Source organism: Aegilops tauschii, chromosome 3 (genome assembly GCF_002575655.3).
Source record: "Aegilops tauschii subsp. strangulata cultivar AL8/78 chromosome 3, Aet v6.0, whole genome shotgun sequence".
In the NCBI taxonomy this organism is placed as follows: Eukaryota; Viridiplantae; Streptophyta; class Magnoliopsida; order Poales; family Poaceae; genus Aegilops; species Aegilops tauschii.
In genome coordinates, this window is record NC_053037.3 from 16,991,958 (window position 1) to 17,017,042 (window position 25,085).

Consider the following 25,085-nt stretch of genomic DNA (forward strand, 5'->3'; position numbering starts at 1 on the left):
GAGGGGGCAAGGCGGCGGGGAGGCGTGGCCGAGCCGGACTCGGCGGCTGCGGCGAGCGGGAGTCCGTCCCGGGGACGGGGACGAGGCGGTGGCGGCTGGGTCGCGGCCTGGCGCTAGCTGGGCCGGCCCAGTTCGGCCGCGAACTGATTTTTTTTATAAAAAATCGCCCGAAGAAAATCCTAATAAAATATAAAAAAATTCTAAAAAAATCCAAAAACAATTTTCACCGTCCAAATAAAATATTTACAACAAAGTGAACATTTTTCTGGCCTAAAAATGCATATTTTCTAATTCAAATAAAATACAAATTAAAATATTTATCTGATTTTAAAATTTCTCCTCCAATATTCCTCTCTTTTGAAGAAGTCATATTATCTTCTCTCTTTTATTTTAAATATTGGAAATAATTGGATAGAAAAATATTAAAACCAAATTGATCCTCTTTTCAAATTTGAGAAAAATTCAAATATGAAAATAAATGAAATCTCAAACTCTCTCCTTGGGTCCTTAAGTTGCTTAAAATTTCTAGGATCACAACCAAATGCAAACAAAATATGATATGCATATGATGACCTATGTATAACATCCAAATTGAAAATTGGGATGTTACACCATGAGTGAAAGAAGAGAACAGCAAGTGCGGCGCAAAAAAAATATTATGTTAGTTGAAGAAATATGCCCTAGAGGCAATAATAAAGTTGTTATTTTATATTTCCTTATATTCATGATAAATGTTTATTATTCATGCTAGAATTGTATTAACTGGAAACTTGGTAAATGTGTGGATACATAGACAAAACAATGTGTCCCTAGTAAGCCTCTACTAGACTAGCTCGTTAATTAAAGATGATTAAGTTTCCTAACCATAGACATGTGTTGTCATTTGATGAACGGGATCACATCATTAGAAGAATGATGTGATGGACAAGACCCACCCGTTAGCTTAGCATATTGATCGTTTAGTTTTATTGCTATTGCTTTCTTCATGTCAAATACATATTCCTTCGACTATGAGATTATGCAACTCCCGGATACCGGAGAAAATACCTTGTGTGCTATCAAACGTCACAATGTAACTGGGTGATTATAAAGATGTTGTACAGGTATCTCCGAAGGTGTTTGTTGGGTTGACATAGATCGTGATTAGGATTTGTCACTTCGAGTATCGGAGAGGTATCTTTGGGCCCTCTAGGTAATGCACATCATAAGAAACCTTGCAAGCAAAGTGACTAATGAGTTAGTTGCAGGATGATGTATTACGGAACGAGTAAAGAGACTTGCCGGTAACGAGATTGAACTAGGTATGAAGATACCGACGATCGAATCTCGGGCAAGTAACATACCGATGACAAAGGGAATAACGTATGTTGTCATTACGGTTCGACCGATAAAGATCTCCGTAGAATATGTAGGAACCAATATGAGCATCTAGGTTCCTCTGTTGGTTATTGACCGGAGAGGTCTCTCGGTCATGTCTACATAGTTCTCGAACCCATAGGGTCCGCACGCTTAACGTTCGATGACGATTTAGTATTTTATGAGTTATGTGATTTGGTGACCGAATATTGTTCGGAGTCCTGGATGAGATCATGGACATGACGAGTAGTCTCCAAATGGTCGAGAGGTAAAGATTGATATATAGGACGATGGTATTCAGACACCGAAAGTGTTCCGGAGGGTATCGGGTACTTATCGGGTCACCGAAAGGTGTTTCGGGTACCCCTGGCAATCCTATGGGCCATATGGGCCTTGTGAAGGAACACACCAGCCCACAAGGGGCTGGTGCGCCCTATAAGGCTATAGGAGGAGGAGAAGGAAAGGGGGAAGGGAAAGGAAAGTGTGGATTAGGATTCCCACTTCCTTCCCGCACCCCCCCTCTTTCCTTCCCCTTCATGCATACATGGAAAGGGGGGCGCAGGGCAAGGCAGGGCCCCTAGGGGGCGGCAGCCAACCCTAGGGCTCCCCTGGCTGCCTCTCCTCCCCCTCCCACCTATATATATGTGGGGAGGGGCGCCTAGAACACACACCAACAATAGTTAGCCGTGTGCGGCGCCCCCCCCCCCCCCCCTCCACAGTTTACGCCTCCGGTCATATCTTCGTAGTGCTTAGGCGAAGCCCTGCGCGGATCACTTCACCATCACCGTCACCATGCCGTCGTGCTGACAGAACTCATCTTCTTCCTTGACACCTTTGCCGGATCAAGAGGATGAGGGACGTCATCGAGCTGAATGTGTGTAGAACTCGGAGGTGTCGTACGTTCGGTACTTGATCGGTCGGAACGAGAAGAAATTCGACTACATCAACCGCGTTGTCAAACGCTTCCGCTTTCGTTCTACGAGGGTACGTGGACACACTCTCCCCCTCTCGTTGCTATGCATCTCCTAGATAGATCTTGCGTGAGCGTAGGAATTTTTTTGAAATTGCATGCTACATTTCCCAACATTAGCTATTGTCCATTACTACTTGGTCTCCTAGCGTTTTCTCTAGGCCATCCGAATGCAAGTTCCACTCCCCTTCCCTTCTTTTCCCGTTCCAAAGTTTTTCACTATTCATTCAATCCAATTCCTACGCAGTTTCCCTTTCCTATGTTTTCTATACCTGCAGTCCGAACGGAGCCTGAGTGTTCGATGGCTCGTAGTGTATGGGCACTGGTTGATGACATGCTAATGGAATATATGATGTCAACTACGGAACCCAGGGAAAAAAAGGTTATTTACGATGATGGAGACGCTCTCACACAGAGCATTTGTCCGCCTCGCAGTGCCGCTGTGGGCAATTTGGTGGGTGGGAAGGAAAGCAATTCACGAGGGGGGATTCCAAAGTCCATTATCAACAAAGCTATTTGTTGAGCGCTTTATAGACGAGCTAGGTGAGAAAAAGGTGAGTTCTAACACTGGAAGAGCTACATCGGGTGAGAGGAGGTGATCACTCATGCAAGCACCCCTATCAGGTTATGCAAAAATCCATGTGGATGCGGGCATAGCAAGGTCTGGAGTGGGTGGAACAACAGCAACAGTATGTCGCGACGCACAAGGAGCTTTTCTGGGTTCGTCGGCACTGATAATACATGGTATCCGTAATGTTGTGACTTTGGAGACAATTGCATGCAGGAAGGGTATGAGTCGGGCTGATGATCTTCTCCTACATGATATAGTAATAGCATCAGATTCGAAACAAGTCATAGAAGACATCCAGAAGGGAAGTTGTGGAGGACATTTGTAGATTGTAGCTGAGATTAAGCTACGAGTGCAGTCCTTTGATTTTATTTTCCGTTTTGAAGGGAGAGCATCCAATCACGAAGCACATTCTTTACCTAAATTCTCCCATTCTCTTTATCAGGGGCGCCATGTTTGGCTGGGCCAACCCCATGATCCTTTTTGTACTTCTCAAATTGTGAACTTTGCATAATAAAGTTTGGCATATCTCCAAAAAAATGTCACTCATTTGTGTGTCACGCATTTGTGTTACATAGGAAATGCAGGTTATGTTATCCCGCTACAAAAACTATTCCTCCTTTCTGCTGCTTGGCCAAGGTATTTAACTGGCCGACCTGGACTTCCGAGACAGCACCGGGCCCTTATGAATTTGAGCAATTTTAACATGGTCTCTCGTACCTCCACTTTTCACATGAGAGACGAGACATAAGAAGGTAAGAGTTACTCAGACCCACTACTTAATGAAATCAACAACTCGGATCTATTATATACTCTTACCTCTCATATGAAAAGAGGGGGTAAGAGGGACCATGTTAAAAATGTCAGTTGCATATATGTGTTTACAAAATTATGTTAATGATTTATTCACGGTTTAAATCAGAAAAAATGTCCCAAATTTTATCTGGAAGATAAGGTAATGATGATAAGTTTCTAATGTTCTATTGTGGGTCATCATGCATCAGTTTTTTTGTTAGGCAATGCATTCCATTTCTAGTGCATTCTTCGGCTTTGTTATTGTATACCAGTGTTTTTGCATTGTTGATATGTTTAAATTGGTTGAAATTATGTTGAAACTCATATTTGAATTTTTAGAATAAAATAAAACCCACAGGAAATTCATTTCTAATGTTTTAATGTGGTAGTAATGGCATTTGAAAAATGATATGTCATTTTATATTATTTTGAAGTTAAATCAGTGTTTTAAATGGTATTAATATTGAGCACAGTTATGAGTCACTCATTGAAGTTTTCAAAGTTTATGTTGGTCTCGGTTGATGTCATTCTTAATGAAGGAAATATGCCCTAGAGGCAATAATAAAGTTGTTATTTTATATTTCCTTATTCATGATAAATGTTTACTATTCATGCTAGAATTGTATTAACCGGAAACTTGATACATGTGTGGACGTAGACAAAACACCGTGTCCCTAGTAAGCCTCTACTAGACTAGCTCGTTAATCAAAGATGGTTAAGTTTCCTAACCATAGACATGTGTTGTCGTCATTTGATGAACGGGATCACATCATTAGGAGAACGATGTGATGGACAAGACCCATCTGTTAAGCTTAGCATATTGATCGTTAAGTTTTATTGCTATTGCTTTCTTCATGTCATATACATATTCCTTTGACTATGAGATTATGCAACTCCCGGATACCGGAGGAATACCTTGTGTACTATCAAACGTCACAACGTAACTGCGTGATTATAAAGATGCTCTACAGGTATCTCCGAAGGTGTTTGTTGGGTTGGCATAGATCGAGATTAGGATTTGTCACTCCGTGTATCGGAGAGGTATCTCTGGGCCCTCTTGGTAATGCACATCATAAGAAGCCTTGCAAGCAATGTGACTAATGAGTTAGTTGCGGGATGATGTATTACGGAATGAGTAAACAGACTTGCCGGTAACAAGATTGAACTAGGTATGAAGATACCGACGATCGAATCTCGGGCAAGTAACATACCCATGACAAAGGGAATAACATATGTTGTCATTACGATACGACCGATAAAGATCTTGGTAGAATATGTAGGAACCAATATGAGCATCCAGGTTCCGCTATTGGTTATTGACCGGAGAAGTGTCTCGGTCATGTCTACATAGTTCTCGAACCCATAGGGTCCGCATGCTTAACGTTCAATGACGATTTAGTATTATATGAGTTATGTGATTTGGTGGCCGAATGTTGTTCGGAGTCCCGGATGAGATCATGGACATGACGAGGAGTCTCGAAATGGTCGAGAGGTAAAGATCGATATATAGGATGATGGTATTCAGACACCGGAAGTGTTCCGGAGGGTACCGGGTACTTATCGGGTCATCGAAAAGGAGTTTCAGGCAACCCCGGCAAATATATGGGCTTAATGGGGCAAGGGAGGGACAGACCAGCCCATAAGGGGCTGGTGCGCCCCTCCACCAGGCCGGCCAACAGCCCTAGGGAAGGAAAAGGGGGGAGGGCAAGTCCCTCCTTCCTTCCCCTCCTCAAGGGAGAAAGGAAAGGGGGGCGCCACCTCCCCCTTCCTTCCCCTGGCGCCTATACAAGGAAGGGGGAGCCGAACCAGGGCAGGAGCCCAAGTAGGATTCAAATCCTACTTGGGGCGCCCCTGGCTGCCTCTCCTCCCCTCCCACCTATATATATGTGGGGAGGGGGCACCTAGAACACACACACACACCAAAAATTGTTAGCCGTGTGCAGCGTCCCCCTCCACAGTTTACGCCTCCAGTCTTATCTTCGTAGTGCTTAGGCGAAGCCCTGCGGGAATCACTTCACCATCATCGTCCCACGCCGTCGTGCTGACGAAACTCATCTACTTCCTCGACACCTTGCTGTATCAAGAAGGCGAGGGACGTCATCGAGCTGAATGTGTGCAGAACTCGGAGGTGTCGTACGTTCGGTGCTTGATCGGTCAGAGCTAGAAGAAGTTCGACTACATCAACCGTGTTGTCAAACGCTTCCGCTTTCGGTCTACGAGGGTACGTAGACACACTCTCCCCCTCTCGTTGCCATGCATCTCCTAGATAGATCTTGCGTGGGCATAGGAAATTTTTTGAAATTGCATGCTACGTTTCCCAACAGTGCCATTCGAGCGAGGTCTATGCGTAGATGATATGCATGAGTAGAACACAAAGAGTTGTGGGCGGTGATAGTCATACTGCTTACTACCAACGTCTTATTTTGATTCGGCGGTATTGTTGGATGAAGCGGCCTGGACCAACCTTACATGACCACATTCATGAGACCGGTTCTACCGACAGACATGCAACTAGTTTGGCATAAAGGTGGCTGGCGGGTGTCTGTTTCTCCAACTTTAGTTGAATCGAATTTGACTGCGGCTGGTCCTTGTTGAAGGTTAAAACAACAAACTTGATAAATCACCGTTGTTGTTTTGATGCGTAGGTAAGAACGGTTCTTGCTAGGAGCCCGTAGCAGCCACGTAAAACTTGCAACAACAAAGTAGAAGACGTCTAACCTGTTTTTGCAGGGCATGTTGTGATGTGATATGGTCAAGACATGATGTGATATACGTTATTGTATGAGATGATCATGTTTTGTAAAAGTTACTGGCAACCGGCAGGAGCCTTATGGTTGTCTCTTTATTGTATGAAATGCAAACGCCATGTAATTGCTTTACTTTATCACTATGTGTTAGCGATATGTAATTGCTTTACTTTATCACTATGTGTTAGCGATAGTTGTAGAAGCAATAGTTGGCGAGATGACCACGACGCTACAATGGAGATCAAGGTGTCAATCTAGTGACGATGGAGATCATGACGGTGCTTTGGAGATGAAGATCAAAGGCACAAGATGATGATGGCCATATCATGTCACATATTTTGATTGCATGTGATGTTTATCTTTTATGCATCTTATTTTGCTTAGTACGGCGGTAGCATTATAAGATGATCCCTTTACTAAAATTTCAAGGTATAAGTGTTCTCCCTGAGTATGCACCGTTGCGAGAGTTCGTTGTGCTGAGACACCACGTGATGATTGGGTGTGATAAGCTCTACGTTCACATACAGCGGATGCAAGACAGTTTTGCACATGCGGAATACTCGGGTTAAACTTGACGAGCCTGGCATGTACAGACATGGCCTCAAAACACTGGAGACCGAAAGGTCGAACGTGAATCATATAGTAGATATGATCAACATAGAGATGTTCACCATTGATGACTACTCCATCTCACGTGGTGATTGGACATGGTTTAGTTGATTTGGATCACATATCACTTAGATGACTTGAGGGATGTCTATTTAAGTGGGAGTTCTTAAGTAATTTGATTAATTGAACTTAATTTATCATGAACTTAGTTCAGATAGTATTTGCAAATTATGTTGTAGATCAATAGCTCGTGATGTAGCTCCCCTTTTATTTTTGATATGTTCCTAGAGAAAACTAAGTTGAAATATGATAGTAGCAATAATGCGGAATGGGTTCCTGATTTGAGGATTATCCTCATTGCTGCACAGAAGAATTATGTCCTTGATGCACCGCTAGGTGAAACACCTATTGCAGGAGCAGATGCAGACGTTGTGAACGTTTGGCTAGCTCGATATGATGACTACTTAATAGTTTAGTGCGCCATGCTTTACGGCTTAGAACCGGGACTTCAAAAACGTTTTGAACGGCCCGGAGCATATGAGATGTTCCAAGAGCTGAAATTGGTATTTCAGACTCATGCTTGTGTCGGGAGGTCTGAGACCTCTAGCAAGTACTTTGCCTACAAGATGGAGGAGAATAGCTCAGCCACTGAGCATGTGCTCAGAATGTCTGGGTACTACAATCGCTTGAATCAATTGGGAGTTAATATTCCAGATAAGATAGTGATTGACAAAGTTCTCTAGTCACTATCACCAAGCTACTAGAACTTCGTGAGGAACTATAATATGCAAGGGATGACGAAAATGATTCCCGAGCTCTTTGCGATGATGAAATCGGCGATGGTAGAAATCAAGAAAGAGCATCAAATGTTGATGGTTAACAAGACCACTAGTTTCAAGAAAAAGGGCAAGGGAAAGAGAGGGAACTTCAAAAAGAATGGCAAGCAAGTTGCCACTCCCGTGAAGAAGCCCAAAGCTGGACCTAAGCCTGAAACTGAGTGCTTCTACTGCAAAGGAAATGGTCACTAGAAGCGGAACTGCCCCAAATACTTGGCAGATAATAAGGATGGCAAAGTGAACAAAAGGTATATTTGATATACATATTATTGATGTGTACCTTACTAGTGTTCGTAGTAGCCCCTGGGTATTTGATACCAGCTCAGTTGCTAAGATTAGTAACTCGAAACAGGAGTTGCAGAGTGAACATAGACTAGTTAAGGGCGAGGTGACGATGTGTGTTGGAAGTGATTCCAAGGTTGATACGGTCACCATTGCACACTCCCTCTACCTTCGGGATTAGCATTGAACCTAAATAAATGTTATTTGGTATTTTGCGTTGAGCATGAATATGATTAGATCATGTTTATTGCAATACGGTTATTCATTTAAGTCAGAGAATAATTGTTGTTCAGTTTACATGAATAAAATCTTCTATGGACATACACCCAATGTGAATGGTTTACTGAATCTCGGTCGTAGTGATACACATATTCATAATATTGATGCCAAAAGATGCAAAGTTGATAATGATAGTGCAACATACTTGTGGCACTACCGTTTTGGTCATATTGGTGTAAAGCGCATGAAGAAACTCCATGCAGATGGACTTTTGGAATCACTTGATTACGAATCATTTGATACTTGCGAACCATGCCTCATGGGCAAGATGACTAAAACTCCGTTCTTCGGAACAATGGAGCGAGCTAATGACTTATTGGAAATAATACATACCGATGTATACGGTCCGATGAGTGTTGAGGCACGCGGCGGGTATCGTTATTTTCTGACCTTCACAGATGATTTGAGCAGATATGGGTATATCTACTTAATGAAACACAAGTCTTAAACATTTGAAAAGTTCAACGAATTTCAGAGTGAAGTGGAGAATCATCGTAATAAGAAAATAAAGTTTCTACGATCTGATCGTGGAGGCGAATATTTGAGTTACGAGTTTGGCCTTCATTTAAAACAATGTGGAATAGTTTCACAACTCACGCCACCTGGAACACCATAGCGTAATGGTGTGTCTGAACGTCGTAACCATACTTTATTAGATATGGTGCGATCTATGATGTCTCTTACCGATTTACCACTATCGTTTTGGGGTTATGCATTAGAGACAGCTGCATTCACGTTAAATAGGGCATCGTGTAAATCCGTTGAGACGACACCGTATGAACTGTGGTTTGGCAAGAAACCTAAGTTGTCGTTTCTTAAAGTTTGGGGTTGCGACACTTATGTCAAAAGGCTTCAGCCTAATAAGCTCGAACCCAAATCGTAGAAGTGTGTCTTCATAGGATACCCTAAGGAAAAAATTGGGTACACCTTCTACCACAAATCTGAAGGCAAGATCTTTGTTCCCAAGAATGGAACATTTCTAGAGAAGGAGTTTCTCTCGAAAGAAGTGATGGGAGGAAAGTAGAACTTGATGAGGTAATTGTACTTTCTCTTAATTTGGAAAGTAGCACATCAGAGAAATATGTTCCCGTGATGCCTACACCAACTAGAGAGGAAGCTAATGATGATGATCATGAAACTTCAGATCAAGTTACTACTGGACCTTGTAGGCCGGACATAGCACATTCCACACCAGAGTGGTACGGTAATCATGTTCTGTAAGTCATGTTATTAGACCATGATGAACCTACGAACTATAAAGAAGCAATGATGAGCCCAGATTCCGACGGATGGCTTGAGGCCATGAAATCCGAGGTAGGATCCATGTATGAGAACAAAGTGTGGACTTTGGTGGACTGCCCGATGATCGGCAAGCCATTGAGAATAAAAGGATCTTCAAGAAGAAGACTGACGCTGATAGTAAATGTCACTATCTACAAAGCTCGACTTGTCGCAAAAGGTTTTAGACAAAGTTCAAGGAGTTGACTACCATGAGACTTTCTCACCGTAGCGATACTTAAGTCTGTCTGAATCATGTTAGCAATCGCCACATTTTATGATTATGAAATCTGGCAAATGGATGACAAAAACTGCATTCCTTAATGGATATTAGAAGAGTTGTATATGATGCAACGAGAAGGTTTTGTCAATCCTAAAGGTGCTAACAAAGTGTGCGAGCTCCAGCGATCCATCTATGGACTGGTTCAAGCATCTCGGAGTTGGAATATACGCTTTGATGAGGTGATCAAAGCATATGGTTTTATACAGACCTACGGTGAAGCCTGTATTTACAAGAAAGTGAGTGGGAGCTCTGTAGCATTTATGATATTATATGTGGATGACATATTGCTGATTGGAAATGATATAGAATTTCTGGATAGCATAAAAGGATACTTGAATAAGAATTTTTCAATGAAAAACCTCGGTGAAGCTGCTTACATATTGGGCATCAAGATCTATAGAGATAGATCAAGACGCTTGATAAGATTTTCAATGAGTACATACCTTGACAAGATTTTGAAGGAGTTCAAAATGGATCAGTCAAAGGAGTTCTAGCCTATATTGTAAGGTGTGAAGTTGAGTAAGACTCAAAACCCGACCACGGCAGAAGATAAAGAGAGAATGAAAGTCATTCCCTATGCCTCAGCCATAGGTTCTATAAAGTATGCCATGCTGTGTACCAAACCTGTTGTGTACCTTGCCATGAATTTGGCAAAGGGGTACAATAGTGATCCAGGAGTAGATCACTAGACAGCAGTCAAAATTATCCTTAGAGGACTAAGGAAATATTTCTCGGTTATGGAGGTGATAAAGAGTTCGTCGTAAAGAGTTACGTCGATGCAAACTTTTACACCGATCCACATGACTCTAAGTCTCAATCTGGATATGTATTAAAAGTGGGAGCAATTAGCTAGAGTGTCTCTATGAAGAGCATTGTAGACATAGAAATTTGCAAAATACATACGGATCTGAATGTGGCAGACCCGTTGACTAAACTTCTCTCACAAGCAAAACATGATCACACCTCAGTATTCTTTGGGTGTTAATCACATAGCGATGTGAACTAGATTATTGACTCTAGTAAACCCTTTGGATGTTGGTCACATGGTGATGTGAACTATGGGTGTTAATCACATAAAGATGTGAACTATTGGTGTTAAATCACATGGCGATGTGAACTAGATTATTGACTCTAGTGCAAGTGGGAGAATGAAGGAAATATGCCCTAGAGGCAATAATAAAGTTGTTATTTTATATTTCCTTATTCATGATAAATGTTTATTATTCATGCTAGAATTGTATTAACCGGAAACTTGATACATGTGTGGATAGATAGACAAAACACTGTGTCCCTAGTAAGCCTCTACTAGACTGGCTCGTTAATCAAAGATGATTAAGTTTCCTAACCATAGACATGTGTTGTCATTTGATGAACTAGATCACATCATTAGGAGAATGATGTGATGGACAAGACCCATCCGTTAAGCTTAGCATATTGATCGTTAAGTTTTATTGCTATTGCTTTCTTCATGTCATACATATTCCTTTGACTATGAGATTATGCAACTCCCGGATACTCGAGGAATACCTTGTGTGCTATCGAACGTCACAACATAACTGGGTGATTATAAAGATACTCTACAGGTATCTCCGAAGGTGTTTATTGGGTTGGCATAGATCGAGATTAGGATTTGTCACTCCGTGTATCGGAGAGGTATCTCTCGGCCCTCTCGGTAATGCACATCATAAGAAGCCTTGCAAGCAATGTGATTAATGAGTTAGTTGCGGGATGATGTACTCCCTCCGTCCCAAAATTCTTGTCTTAAATTTGTCTAAATACGGATGTATCAAGTCACGTTTTAGTATTAGATGCATCCATATCTAGATAAATGTAAGACAAGAATTTTGGGACGGAGGGAGTATTACGGAACGAGTAAACAGACTTGCCGGTAATGAGATTGAACTAGGTATGAAGATACCGACGATCCAATCTCGGGCAAGTAACATACCGATGACAAAGGGAATAACGTATGTTGTCATTACGGTACGGCCGATAAAGATCTTCGTAGAATATGTTGGAACCAATATGAGCATCCAGGTTCTGCTATTGGTTATTGACCGGAGAGGTGTCTCGGTCATGTCTACATAGTTCTCGAACCCGTAGGGTCCGCACGCTTAACGTTCGATGACGATTTAGTATTATATGAGTTATCTAATTTGGTGGCCGAATGTTGTTCGGAGTCCCGGATGAGATCACGGACATGACGGGAGTCTCAAAATGGTCGAGAGGTAAAGATCAATATATAGGACGATGGTATTCGGACACCGAAAGTGTTCCGGAGGATACCAGGTACTTATCGGGTCACCGGAAAGGAGTTTCGGGCAACCCCGGCAAATATATGGGCTTAATGGGCCAAGGGAGGGGCTGGTGCGCCCCTCCACTAGGCCGGCCAGCCCTAGGGAAGGAAAAGGGGGGAGGGCAAGTCCCTCCTTCTTTCCCCTCCTCAAGGGAGAAAGGAAAGGGGGGGCGCCACCTCCCCCTTCCTTCCCCTGGAGCCTGTACAAGGAACGGGGGAGCCGAACCAGAGCAGGAGCCCATGTAGGATTCGGATCCTACTTGGGGCGCCCCTGGCTGCCTCTCCTCCCCTCCCACCTATATATATGTGGGGAGGGGGCACCTAGAACACACACACCAACAATTGTTAGCCTTGTGCGGCGCCCCCCCTCCACAGTTTACGCCTCCGGTCATATCTTCGTAGTGCTTAGGCGAAGCCCTGCGCGGATCACTTCACTATCACCGTCACCACGCCGTCGTGCTGACGAAACTCATCTACTTCCTCGACACCTTGCTGGATCAAGAAGGCGAGGGACGTCATCGAGATGAACGTGTGCAGAACTCAGAGGTGTCGTACGTTCAGTGCTTGATCGGTCGGAGCTAGAAGAAGTTCGACTACATCAACCGCGTTGTCAAACGCTTCCGCTTTCGGTTTACGAGGGTACGTAGACACACTCTCCCCCTCTCGTGGCCATGTATCTCCTAGATAGATCTTGCGTGAACGTAGGAAATTTTTTGAAATTGCATGCTACGTTTCCCAATACTTAAGGCATTTCTTAATGATGTGATCAATACTTATGGGTTGAAGCCACCTTACGCAGAATGTTGGTGTTTCTGTGGTTCAGTTTTCAGCATCGCACTATGAGGCACAAAAAAGCTTGGCCAATATGCCAAAATGGGTAATACTAAAGTTTTTTGTTGGTGCACTTATGTTATAAGATACGTACTATGAAAAAACAATAGTGCCATAGAATGATGTTGAAAAACTTATGGTTGATTCTCTAAACATAGAAAGTTTCAATAAATAATTTATGGGATATTTCATATCATGGTAATTTGATGACATGCGTTGACAAAATCAATCCCGAATAAATGATGTGATTTATTTGACAATTAGAATTTACCACATTTTTATTTGGTGAATCCTCGTGTAATTTTGATTCCAAATTTACTATGTCAAGGGACTGAATCATAATTACCGAGGGATCTCATTTGTAAGGCTAAGCACACTCAAAGTCAGTTATCAAGGCAAGACCAAGTCAATGCTTTTGTCATGATCAACAAGTAACATGGAAGAAAAGCTAAAGAGACCAATCCTAAGGGAAAATAAGACTGAAAGAAGCCCAAGGAAGCCTTGAAGACCTAAGTGTTGGAGCCCACGAAGGTGGAAGGATGAGAGGGTTTGGTTCATGAGAGGACTATGGACTCCCCTTCTCTCCCTCCTCGTCCACCATGGACTCAATGGAGCCCTAAAGCAAAGATTACCTAGTTTTGTCCCACATGAGCATATAAACCATTCACTCCGAAATCTCCAAACATCCAAACCTTAGATAACATTCATGAAGCTAAAGTGGAGAGTCACCGTAGTAGGGGTAGAGGAGGTAAATATCCTCAAGATAGTATAAAAATGGACATGTGTTGCATGTGCACGATTGGTAGTGGTTACGAGCGTGCGACCTGTCCCCCGATCTGACCTATGTCCAAGTCAACTCTAGTATATGCAAAAGGCAGTTTGAAGGATCATTGAAATCGATTCAATAAACTTCAAGGTGTTGTGAAAAAATTACTTGTGTTAGATGTGTTGATGGTGATATTTTTGCACTCATTCCTCCATTGTTTAAACATGATAATCCTGGAATATACGAGAGGATCACTTTGATACTGCCACTAATGACTAATGAATGCAAAAAAAATCTAAATCCTCTGTTTAATGCGTTTCTGCAAGAAATGGGCCTAAATATGGATGATAATCGTCATCGGGAGCGTTTGCCTGATGGAGAAGATTCGCCAAGTTGTGCCCGATGGTGATGGCCACCGCCTTCTCAGCACGCACGCCCTCAAGCCAATTCCAACATGAGGGCACGATCGTAGATGGTGGCGGGTGGGTCCTGTGTGCAGCATAACGTTCAAGTCAAACAGTGTAAGTTTTGTTGCCACATCAGCATTGCCGGCAGGTCCCATCTAACGTGTCTATTGACGGATTGCAAATTGTCAGCAAAATGGTGGTGGACTTTTGCAACAACAAAAAAACATGATGGTTTTTTGATTTAGGGTCCACAAATGTGGTGGTTTTCCGCAATGTACTCAGGTTCTTCCATTATAAAGAATTTGCTAGATACCGTTTCTCTCTGGTGCATTCACCAGCACCAACAATTTCTTCACCAGGTTGATAGACAAGCATGTTGACACCGCATACCATCTTTTTTTACCTTACCAATTGGCAGCCAAACATGCCAATCGTTGGCAACTTCCAGCTTTGCAAATAGGCTTGCCAACAACTGGCATGCCACAAATTGGCTGCAAACCAATCAGCCTCATTATCAATCATATGCCTACATGTGGTAATTATTCTAACTTGAGCTAATAAATGAAGCCTGTGATTAGAAACAAAACAAAGTACCACGTTTTATTGGCCTCTTATAATGGCAGTGGATTTTTATGGAGCAAAAAAACAGTAGATGAATTCATCTACAACCTCCAATTCATATTAATTGACACTAGTTTAGTACTTACAAAGTTAGTACAACTTTGTACTAAACCAACATCAATTAATATGGATCACAGGAAGTAACGTTACACAAGGCAAACTTACAGCACAACAAGCAATGACATGCTCAACAAGTTGAGTCGGTCTCAAAGGCAACGTGCAATGGCATGCTCAATAAGTTGAGACGGTCTTAACACAAGACATAATCCAAGAAATTCCAGTTCTACCATAAAGGAATCACGACCTGATACATCCAAGGCTGACTGGTAGTCGAAGGGGGGAAACGAGATCTAACCATTAATTAGCAAGGGCAACGAAGATGCACAATAATCCCTACACAGAATCTAAATCTAATCAGCAAACAGAAGCCAGAGACCAGAATCAAATTGTCCTCTGGAACCAATGGAAGTCCAGTCCAGAGTGCACCTGCTACAAAAACAATGCCCCCAACTGTGCTCTTGAAGTCAGCGCCTGCTTACCAAGTCAAGGTAGGGGAAGACAGTCCAGTCACCTGAGCCGGCAGCTGAGAATTCTTGTGCAAGGGTAATTTAGGTGATGTAACTTCCCTGCTGCTTATGAAGCAACTGAGCAGAGGACTTTGCGTCCAAATACAGAACACGAACTTCTTCAAGATCAGCCTGACAGAGGATCGTGAAGTCAGACTACAAGTGACTGAAATCAGGCTACGAAGATGACATGTTACTGAAATTCAACATATACCTTGCAGATCTTCTCTCTCCCATTAGCCTTGGCAACTACGCTAGCAGGTGACAGCAACTGAATAGCATGTCTGCAAAGAGATTCAAGATATATTACAACCCATTAGAACCAACAATGATTACACTAGACATACAGACATGTTGAAATTCAAATAAGTAGAACACTAAAAGTGGGATGACAGCAATAAAACAGGTTGGAAACTGTCCTAACTTTAAAGGCTCGAGAAAGTCCTTCCAACCCACATTCCAGCTAAATTTAACTTAATTTCGCATTTCTAATCTTGGCATGGGATGCAAATGTGTGCACATAATCCGAAACAACAACAAGAACCATACCTCAAAGATGTCTGCTGCCCAACCTCTCCTAGAAATGCAAGACTGTCTTCATCAATTTCAATCTCCTCCACTTGTGCTCTAATAGCTAATATCTGCAACGCACAATAAACAAACATTAAATGCATTTCTACATAGGAAAGTTGAACACATGATAAGACAGGAAATAGGAACCTGGATCATCTCGATAGGGCCATATATCTGTGTCCGTACGATAACCAACCTATCTAGGAGGTCGACTGGGATACCATGGGGACTTGTCATGTCAGTTCCCCTGAATAAATAAAAGAGTTGTACAATCATAAGATGTATAATAATGGCAAAATAGTACATAAGAGCAATGTTTTTAAGGCGGAAAGGCGAGCACACCGCCCTGATGCCTAAGCGCCTAAAGTGGGCATAATTGCAAGGCGCTGCCAGGGATTCCGGTATTGCAGTTCAGCATGGAGCAATTCACAACAACTAAATCAAATTTCTTACCTTACAGTACATATTCCTCTGTTTGTAGCGAGTATTACAATTGGCGATAATGGGCTCTCAAGAGCACGATTAAGATAAGAGAAGCACTCAATGTCCAGCATGTGAACCTACAGATAAAATTATTATCATTAATGAAAACAGATCACTGTAAGGCATAGTTCTACCATTTAGTAACATAAAGCCAATTAGTTCAGGAGAACAATGCTGCTCCACAAGATGGACACTAGTTTATTTGGCAATAGGAGAAGTTGGAAATAAACAAGCCCAAGCTCATTCATATTTTAGGAAATCCAAAACAAACCTACGAAGACAAGTAGATTTTCAATCCTGAGATAATAATATAATACCTCATCAATGAACAGCACACCAGGTACAAGCTCTGCAATACCTTCGTCAATATATCTGTTAACCACCTATGACCATACAAAAGAAAAGGCACCCATTCCAATAGGTCTATCAAAATTTGATCCAAACTTAAATAAAAAAAATGTTGCATAACGAGAATTTTGAAACCTTATTGATCTCTTGGCGCAGCTTCTCAGTGATTTCAGTCTTCCGTGACTTCATCATCTGGCCCATAAGGGACAAAATATCTTGGCCTCCTTGCGGCTGGGCATTTGCGGCGTCAAGGTCATGCAGTGTAACGTCCTATGCAGATGAAAGCATATAATTTACTTCTTTCAGTTGACTTGCATTGAACTTGAAAACAAGAAGAATACGCTTCTATGTTACAACACAAACAGGAATTTTCACTCTATGCTATTGGAAAAGATTATCACCCACCGAGAGAAAATAGAGAACAAACCACGCTGAACACAATTGTCCTTCGTCGGATGTAGGTACGTAAAGGATGATTCTAACTTTCTTTAGACAGAACAAGAACAACGATTCCTACTTAATTGGTGAATTCAAGAAGATAATAGTTAACTGGGTTTGAGCGGATGATCAAAAAAATGGCGCGCAATCTTATTAGCTCGCGAACTTTATGTTTTCTTATCCAGGAAGGCGCAATTAATAATGTGGACTGAGTATTTGATACAATCTTATTAATCCTTAGGTTATGGATTTTCCGTTTCTATTTTCTGGAATTTAGCGGGAGCAAGCAACTTACAACTACCTGGCAGGGAAACCACATATTTAAGCATGCTTGAGCAACATTATAATAATAAGAAGCTTCATCTTAACAAATGCAGCATGCTTCCACCTTGATCCTTTAGATTAGATATAATATGCTGCAATTGCATACTATATTATCTCAGATCCAATTACCAAAAAGTTCTTTTATGGATGGTACAATGCAGAATTGGCTGAACAAGTGTACATGCAAACAAATTATAAGGCTGAACTAGCGTCAAATTTGTACCTGCACTATTTCTTTTTTCTTGTGGACTTCCCCTTTGGGAATTGGCACATACTCCTCTGCTTCAAGATCATATTCTGTAGCAAAAGCATCACATCTGCCAACTCTTTTCACTGCACCGCTGTTAGCTTCAATGTATATAACATCACCGACTGCCACCTGCATCCCGTATACAAATGATCAAATGTTAACCAGCTTCATGCAGAAGACAAGTAGGAGAACCAAGGCAAAGCAACGAAAGTAAATTATAATGCATCATATCTCAATTTAAGTAAAGTCTCACGATGTTTTGTTATGCCATAATAGAACATCTAACAATGAACAAGAGAAATATGATCATGCGTGTGAGTTTCCATGAGTAAATACTTGCCATGAGTTTGCACATGTTATATATTGCATAAAGACAATATTCTGAACACCTGAGATACACAATCCACCCACTGTAATTCAAAGCAAAAATACAAATGCAACTTAACAGTCTAGCAACAGAGGCAGAGAGCAAGGGAGGGTAGGTAGCAGATAGTAACCTTTTCCTTGATTAAAGCATCATAAATTGTAGGATCTAACTTTAGTTGCTTAGTCCCTTTTACAGTCTTCAGGCCAATTACTACATGGCTAATGCTTTTCCCATATCCACCAGTTGAACTCTCAGATTCTTCTGGGGAAAGCTCTGTAACCTAAAAGGCAAGCAAAATAATATAGCCACAAGCACTAGAATATTAGTTGTATTAGAAAATGATGACAAAGAAAGTATTCATATCAAGTAAAACACTAATTCAAGAACGGTATCTTTTTCAAATTTGAAAAGGAGCATATATGCCACTCCTACCTCTCCTTCATAGACTTCTTTGTTTTCCTTTATACGCAAACCTATAGCTCTACGAAAATTTTCCATCAGCACCTCAGTTTTCTTGACCTCTGAAGAGTACACTTCTGATCCTACCATAGGACAGAAAGGGACCTGCATTCCAGAATAGCAAGAGAAGATTGAAGTTTCTTCCAAAACAGAAATAGACATAGGGCATCAAATGTAAATCAATATATAGTTCACTGCAAAAAATCATATACATTGAATGTAATGGACAAGACAGCCTGATAAATTGCTAGCAAATGCTAGCGATCCACCAAATTTACTCCAGCGTTTTGGAGTAAGTATATTTTCTAAAGAACAGCATACTTCCCATTAGCAGGGCAGCATACTGAAATATTTTGGACCAGCGAGAAGCAGAATATAGAACTCAAAATAAATTTTTAATGACCAAGACAAATGGTAACACATTACTAGCTAAAATGATACTACAGAACACCAATTTAGTTAAGTAGATGAAATGTAATTCAACCACTCTAGCAACATCCCAGCTACAACAAAATGAAAAGGTGAATGCTTCAATGGTCAGAGCTCGGTGAATTAATTTGGTTGCCTGTCTTACTAGAACTAGATGAGACCTTGCAAATGCAGAGCTGCCTGTTCATCATACAGCTGCTCTTCACAAGCAGTAAGTTAACATTTTTTGAAAAGAGAAGAGACTAAACGATCAAGGACTGTCCAGTAAGGTAGTAACAACCTAGCCTCCAAATCTATATCTATATCTATACCTATACCTACCTACTAATAAAGCAAGGTGCGTTTCTCCAATTTTTTAATCCATTCACCCACATTATTATTTATGAATTTCTGAGAATTTTTACTATCCGAGGTGGTACTATTTTTTGCGCAGTTTTTGTTATTGGGCTCCTGAAAAAACTTGATGCTGTTATTGGGCCACGTTTATGTTCTGGGCTCCCGTGACCTTACCGCAGTGCTGCCTTAAATAAAATCTTGATTTGATCCGTCACCTTTTTTTTGTCCGTCACACCTCCTGGCGGACGGCCCCTCGTACGGCGCTTCAAAAGCCCAAAGGGAAACAAACAGGAAAAAAAAGCGTGACCGCGTCAGACTCCTTCACACGTCTCACTCCTGAACTAGACGATTCAGAGGCATACGCCCTCATGTCGTGGTCCTGCCCGCGACCCATTGCTGGAGGACTGCCCTAACCCTGCCGTGCACGTTGCCGGCAAAGAAGGCGAGGATGCGTCGCCGGGAGACGGGAAGACAATCGACGTCCCAGATGGGTGTTTTTTTTCAGATTTCTGGCACGTCGCTCCCTGATGACCAGAGTGTACAAAATCAGACCTGTTTTCAATTCGTACATGTGCAACAACAGCAAGTGCTTTTGGTATGGCGGTTTGGGAAGAGATACAGGGAGGATTGGAGGATCCTGCTGTCATCCGGATTGATGGCGAATGACACGACCATGGCATTCGTCCAAGGAAGTACTCTGGCAACGCCCCATGCATCTGTATCACGCACACCCTGTCTAGCTTCATGATTGTGAGGGGATAGTTTGAACATGTCACACCCCCTGTTGTGTTGGTGATTGATTTCAGTGAAGTCAGTGATAACAGAAGAATAAAGAGATTACAATCACACAATTTTATATGCGTAAGTATGGGCATTGCATTCATGTAAATGTTGCCTTGTTTGCTTGGGCTTTTTGCTATGAAAACATGATTGTGCAGGTTTGAGATTTCGTGAGTCTTTATAATGCAATGTTCCTTACCTGCAGGTTTGAGATTTTCTTGGCACAGGTTCGAGATAGTCAATGCATCATTTCAGCAAGGCATCGGTGCAAATGCTCTTCCGGTGGAAGATGAAGCTTTCGGATGGGGGCACCACATTTCACTAGCTAGCTGTTGAGAACTAATCATGTCCTCTCTGGCTCTCTCCGGCCGGGAGGTGATATTTTATCTCCCATCGCAAGCATGGACATTTTTGCTAGTTTGGATTAACTAGTCCAAATCTAGTCCGGAAAACAAGTTGTACATTGCAGCCAAACAAACATGTAACAGTAGCAGTAAAAGTTGTACTAGCAATTTGTTGAGGGAGGGAAAGGAGGATGAATTAGAGGCACGGACGGACCTTGCTGCCCAGCTCCTGGGAGATGCCGAGAGCGAGTGCGGTCTTGCCGGTAGCAGGCGGGCCGGCAAGGAGCAGCGCGCGTCCAGCCATCTTCTTCTGGCGGATCATGTCGACCACCAGCCCGCAGGCCTCCCTCGCCTCCGCCTGCCCCACGAACCCCGCCGACATCCCTATCGCCGTCCCATTGGCCTGCAAAAAAGAGAAGCAAATGAGTCCTGAGAAGGAAAATTCGGGGAAACACTCGTAAGCCCGCAGGGGGAGCAGAGAAGCAGCAGGAGAGTTACGTCGAGGCCGAGGCCCTTGATGTGGGTGTGGGTGGCGATGCGCTGCTTCTTCGAAGTCGACTGTACCTCCTCGATCCTCATCGCCGCTGCCGCCGCCGCCGATCTTTCTCTCTCTCTCCCGAGGCGGCTAGGGTTAGCCGCCGAGGCGCGTGCGGGGGCGAGAAGACGACGCGGCGGCGCAGAGTAGACTGGAGAGAGCGAGGGGGGGTTCGCGCCGGTGGTGCAGGAAGGTGGCGGCGATTTGGGGGGCAGAGCAGAGGGAGGCGCCGACGGAGAGCTGCGATAAGAGGGAAGCGGGTTAGGGTTGGGAGAGACTTGCGTTCGATGTGGGCTTAGTAGGAGATGTTTTGAGCCACTGGATTTGCATCCAGCGGTACAGATAGGCTCAGGTACAATTCGCGTTTACATCCTTGGAAAAGACCTTTGTAGCGGAAAAACTTGAACATCCAGAGATTACAAATAGTACGAAGAGAAGAAAAACTTGAACATCTTGTCAGAGGTAAACACACATAAATCTGCATTCTACTTACATCTAGAGAAAAGCATTGTCTCTTCTCAGGTGTAGAGAATTCATCAAACGGAAGCAAAGTGGAATTCATCTCTTAAAAGAGTTGGCATCACTTAATTCAAGGGTCAATTCTGCAAAAACAAAATAAAAAGCTTAAGTAGACATATTGTCATAAAGAGGCAAGAAAAAAAACTATCACTCTCAATGCCCAGAATTCACCTGAGAGGGTTGGTACACTACACAGATTTGTCATGCATGCCAAGACTCGCGAGGGCGGGGTGGCGCTAGTTTTCTCCATTTGGAAGATCAATGTTGTAGTCAATTTCACTGCCATCAACAAGAAACTAAAATCTGATTGCCTTCTCTTATCTGCTTCCCTACGGAAAGAAATTAAATGTGCCACACATCACGAACTGGATCCAGTCTCAAGGAAGTGTATGTTACTGGACTAAATTAGTGCTTCTCAAATTGAAACAAGACTGAAGAATCAAACTTATGTTCGAACAGCAAGCATAATGATTTAATCTGCACATCTATATTATGGACATCTCCGCATCTGCATGCGTTGTAGATATGTACACTTTTTCTTAGAATTGGCATATATCCTCGCCGCTGCTCACCGAATCAGTATGTCCATTGTCCACGCGTTTTTACCACAACAAACTATCTTTTCATTACAGGTACTCATGCCGATTAGCTTGCATTGCTACCTAGTTTACTTAACAAAATTACTATTAGCATAGTGCACAGAAAACTGCTACTAGGTGATGGAAAAAGGGGATGAAAAGTGTGGACTAAGAGCCCGTTCGGAAGTCCTCCGCGTCCGCGCTTCTTGAGAAGCTGGCGAGAAGCTGGCCGAACGCGACGGCTCCTAGAAGCCAGCTTCTGGAGAAACAGAATGCCGCAGTGCAATTTTCTGGAGCAGCTGTCGAGCAGCTTCGCGGAAACGAGAAGTGGGAGTTGGTCGTTATTACATCGATACTGCCCTTCCGAAGTGCTAGCCGAACCGTTTTCTCGCTACAGCTCTCGCACCTTGCTGGAAATTACATCGATACTGCCCTTCCGAACCGTTTTCTCGCTACAGCTCTCCCACGTTGCTGCCGAACGCTCGCCCAGCGCCACGAGAAGCTGGCTTTTGGAGAAGCCAGCGGACATCCGAACGGGGCCTAAATATATGCATTCTCTCATCGATAACCTCAGTCCCACGACAACAAAGTCACGGTATTCGTTCACCACTACAGTATATCAACAAGCTTGCCATTGGGCCGCTAAATAGGTAGTCATCTAGAACTCTTCAGTGCAAAATTCAAATCAGGAGTACAAATTAGAAGCACCACAATCTGATAAAATTTCTTGATTACCGACATGGTAGCAGGCACCAAAATTGGACACTCAACTTAAAAAGCCTTAGTGCTAGCACGATGCAAATGCGGGTGGATCAGGACATACCAATACTACTTGTCCTTGCAATTAAACTGTACTTACCACTAACTGTCTCCAAAATCACCACCAGAAAAGCATGGAACGATACCATATGCCCCGGTACTCGTCGGCATTAGACGGATACTGGATGTGGGGAAGAGATCTAGTCTGACCCAATTGCATGTCCACCCTTGACTCGCAGCTCGCCCGACCCCAGTTGCATGCCCACCCTTAAACGCAAACTAGCCCGGCCTAATAGCATGTCCACCCTTGACACGCAACTCGCCCGACCTCAGTTGCATGTCCACCCTCGACACACAACTCCCGACGACCCCAGTTGTATGTCCAGCCTTTACACGCAACTAGAGCAACACAATTGTGTGTCCATCCTCGACACATAACTTTTATACGCGACCCAGTTGTAGGTGCATACTCAAGATGTAACTGCGTTGCATGTGTCACATCCGGCATGAAAACGTAAGCAACATAACATCCAGCTGTTGCTCCGTCTGCGGGTGTTAGGATTCATGGAGGCACTCGTTGCTGGATTGCCCGACCTCTCGGTGCACCTGGGCAATATGTAACGAGTGCATCACAGAGTGCACGACGACGTGCACGGAACCAGATGCCAAAAATTGGTTGTTTGTGATGAACGACTTACTATCACATGTGTAGTTTACAAAGATGATTGTTACTCTATGGGCAATCTGCTCTTCAAGGAGGAAAGCTATTCATGAAAACATCTACAAGAGTCCAAGCTCCATTCACCAGTTTGTTACCTCTTATCTCTGAGAGCTCAATGCAAATATGCAATACATACACCCAAGTCTGCAGCACCGAAACCTGTACAAGACATCAATCAGAAGTGGCTTCCTCCAGAGGGGGGATGTGCGAAAATAAACATGGACAGAGCTTTTTGCAGGAATGGCAGTAGGGCTGCCCTTGTTGCTCTTTGCAGAACGAAGCAAGGCGTGTATGCTGGAGCCTCGGCGATCGTTGTGCAAAATATTTCAGACCCTGATACCATTGAAGCCCTTGCATGTCGGGAGGGTCTTGCTTTGGCCGAATACCTCTCACTCACAAGGCTAGTAAATGCGTCTGATTGTCAGGTTGGGGTGAATGACATCGAGCAAAGTTCAATCGGTGTGTATGGTGCAATCATCAGAGTTAAGAGAAAGTAGAGCTCTTGGAGAAATGTATCTTAGTCCACGAGCATAGAAATTTTAACTTTGAGGCTCATTGCCACGCAAAACACGCAGCTACTCTAGATATTGGCCGTCATATTTGGTTGGAAACTCCTTTTGATCCCAATGCAATACCTGTAAACATGGCTACTGAATGATCAATAAACCGTGTCGTGCCTAAAAAAACCTTAACCCCCACATGACCCCATCTCATAGTATGCATAATCCAATTACATCATTGATTTGGAAAAAAATAAATTAACTTCAACATTTGGTAAATAAGATGCTATTTAATTTTTACCATAAGCGTTCTCAAAGTTCACCTTAAAAAGAAGGGCACTTCGTTTTCTATGACGAGCAATAGATTATGGTTATGCTACAATCTCTCGAATTTCTCCAAGAAAGCGTTCATTATCCGGCCCTTGTGTTTGTCTTTGCCCACAGCCAGAGTCACACACCTAAGGAATGCTCCTGGCACGGACGCCGGTCAGAGTAAATGTCCACGGGCACGCTAGTCAAAGAAAACAAGCACCAAGGGACGACACGCATAGATCCAAATAAAAGCAAACGGCGCCTTTTTGTTTTTTGAACATCAGTACAGAGTAGGAGTAGCTCGCATCTGCACACAGCCAAATCCAGGGGTGGTGGTAGTAGAGAAGAAGAAGAAGAAAAGGCTTGGGTATTGAGTAACGGAAAACGGACGCTCCTGCTCCTGCTCACGTACGGTATTTTGACGAGCGAGTCGATCGATCGACCTGCTCACGTACGTACGTATATCTACTATCTGCCCTGGCAGTACTCGTGCTATATATGTAAGTATTCGTACCGTCGTAGGTATATGCTGAACGTTTG

General features: G+C 43.0%; 1 protein-coding gene across 1 annotated transcript; it reads right to left on the reverse strand.

Annotated features, from left to right (window-relative positions):
- Positions 1-15,085: 15,085 nt before the first annotated feature.
- LOC109738762 (ruvB-like protein 1) lies at positions 15,086-21,435 on the reverse strand. Its single transcript, XM_020297861.4, has 12 exons — positions 21,120-21,435; positions 20,836-21,024; positions 18,706-18,837; positions 18,404-18,553; positions 17,880-18,035; positions 17,030-17,164; positions 16,864-16,929; positions 16,517-16,623; positions 16,211-16,310; positions 16,040-16,131; positions 15,705-15,774; positions 15,086-15,622 (listed from the first exon to the last, which is right to left on the reverse strand). The coding sequence occupies exons 1-12, from the start codon at positions 21,198-21,200 to the stop codon at positions 15,533-15,535; spliced, it is 1,368 nt and encodes a 455-aa protein (XP_020153450.1). The 5' UTR covers positions 21,201-21,435; the 3' UTR covers positions 15,086-15,532.
- Positions 21,436-25,085: the final 3,650 nt, after the last annotated feature.

What these genes read in the sequence shown, in the direction of transcription:
- LOC109738762 (XM_020297861.4), bottom strand. Translation starts at nt 21,200, where the DNA reads ATGAGGATCGAGGAGGTACAGTCGACTTCGAAGAAGCAGCGCATCGCC. An exon ending in GTGTGCTGTTCATTGATGAG is followed by an intron (nt 16,624 to 16,863) that starts GTATTATATTAT and finishes TTTTATCTGTAG; the next exon opens with GTTCACATGCTGGACATTGA. An exon ending in GCCCTATCGAGATGATCCAG is followed by an intron (nt 16,132 to 16,210) that starts GTTCCTATTTCC and finishes TGTGCGTTGCAG; the next exon opens with ATATTAGCTATTAGAGCACA.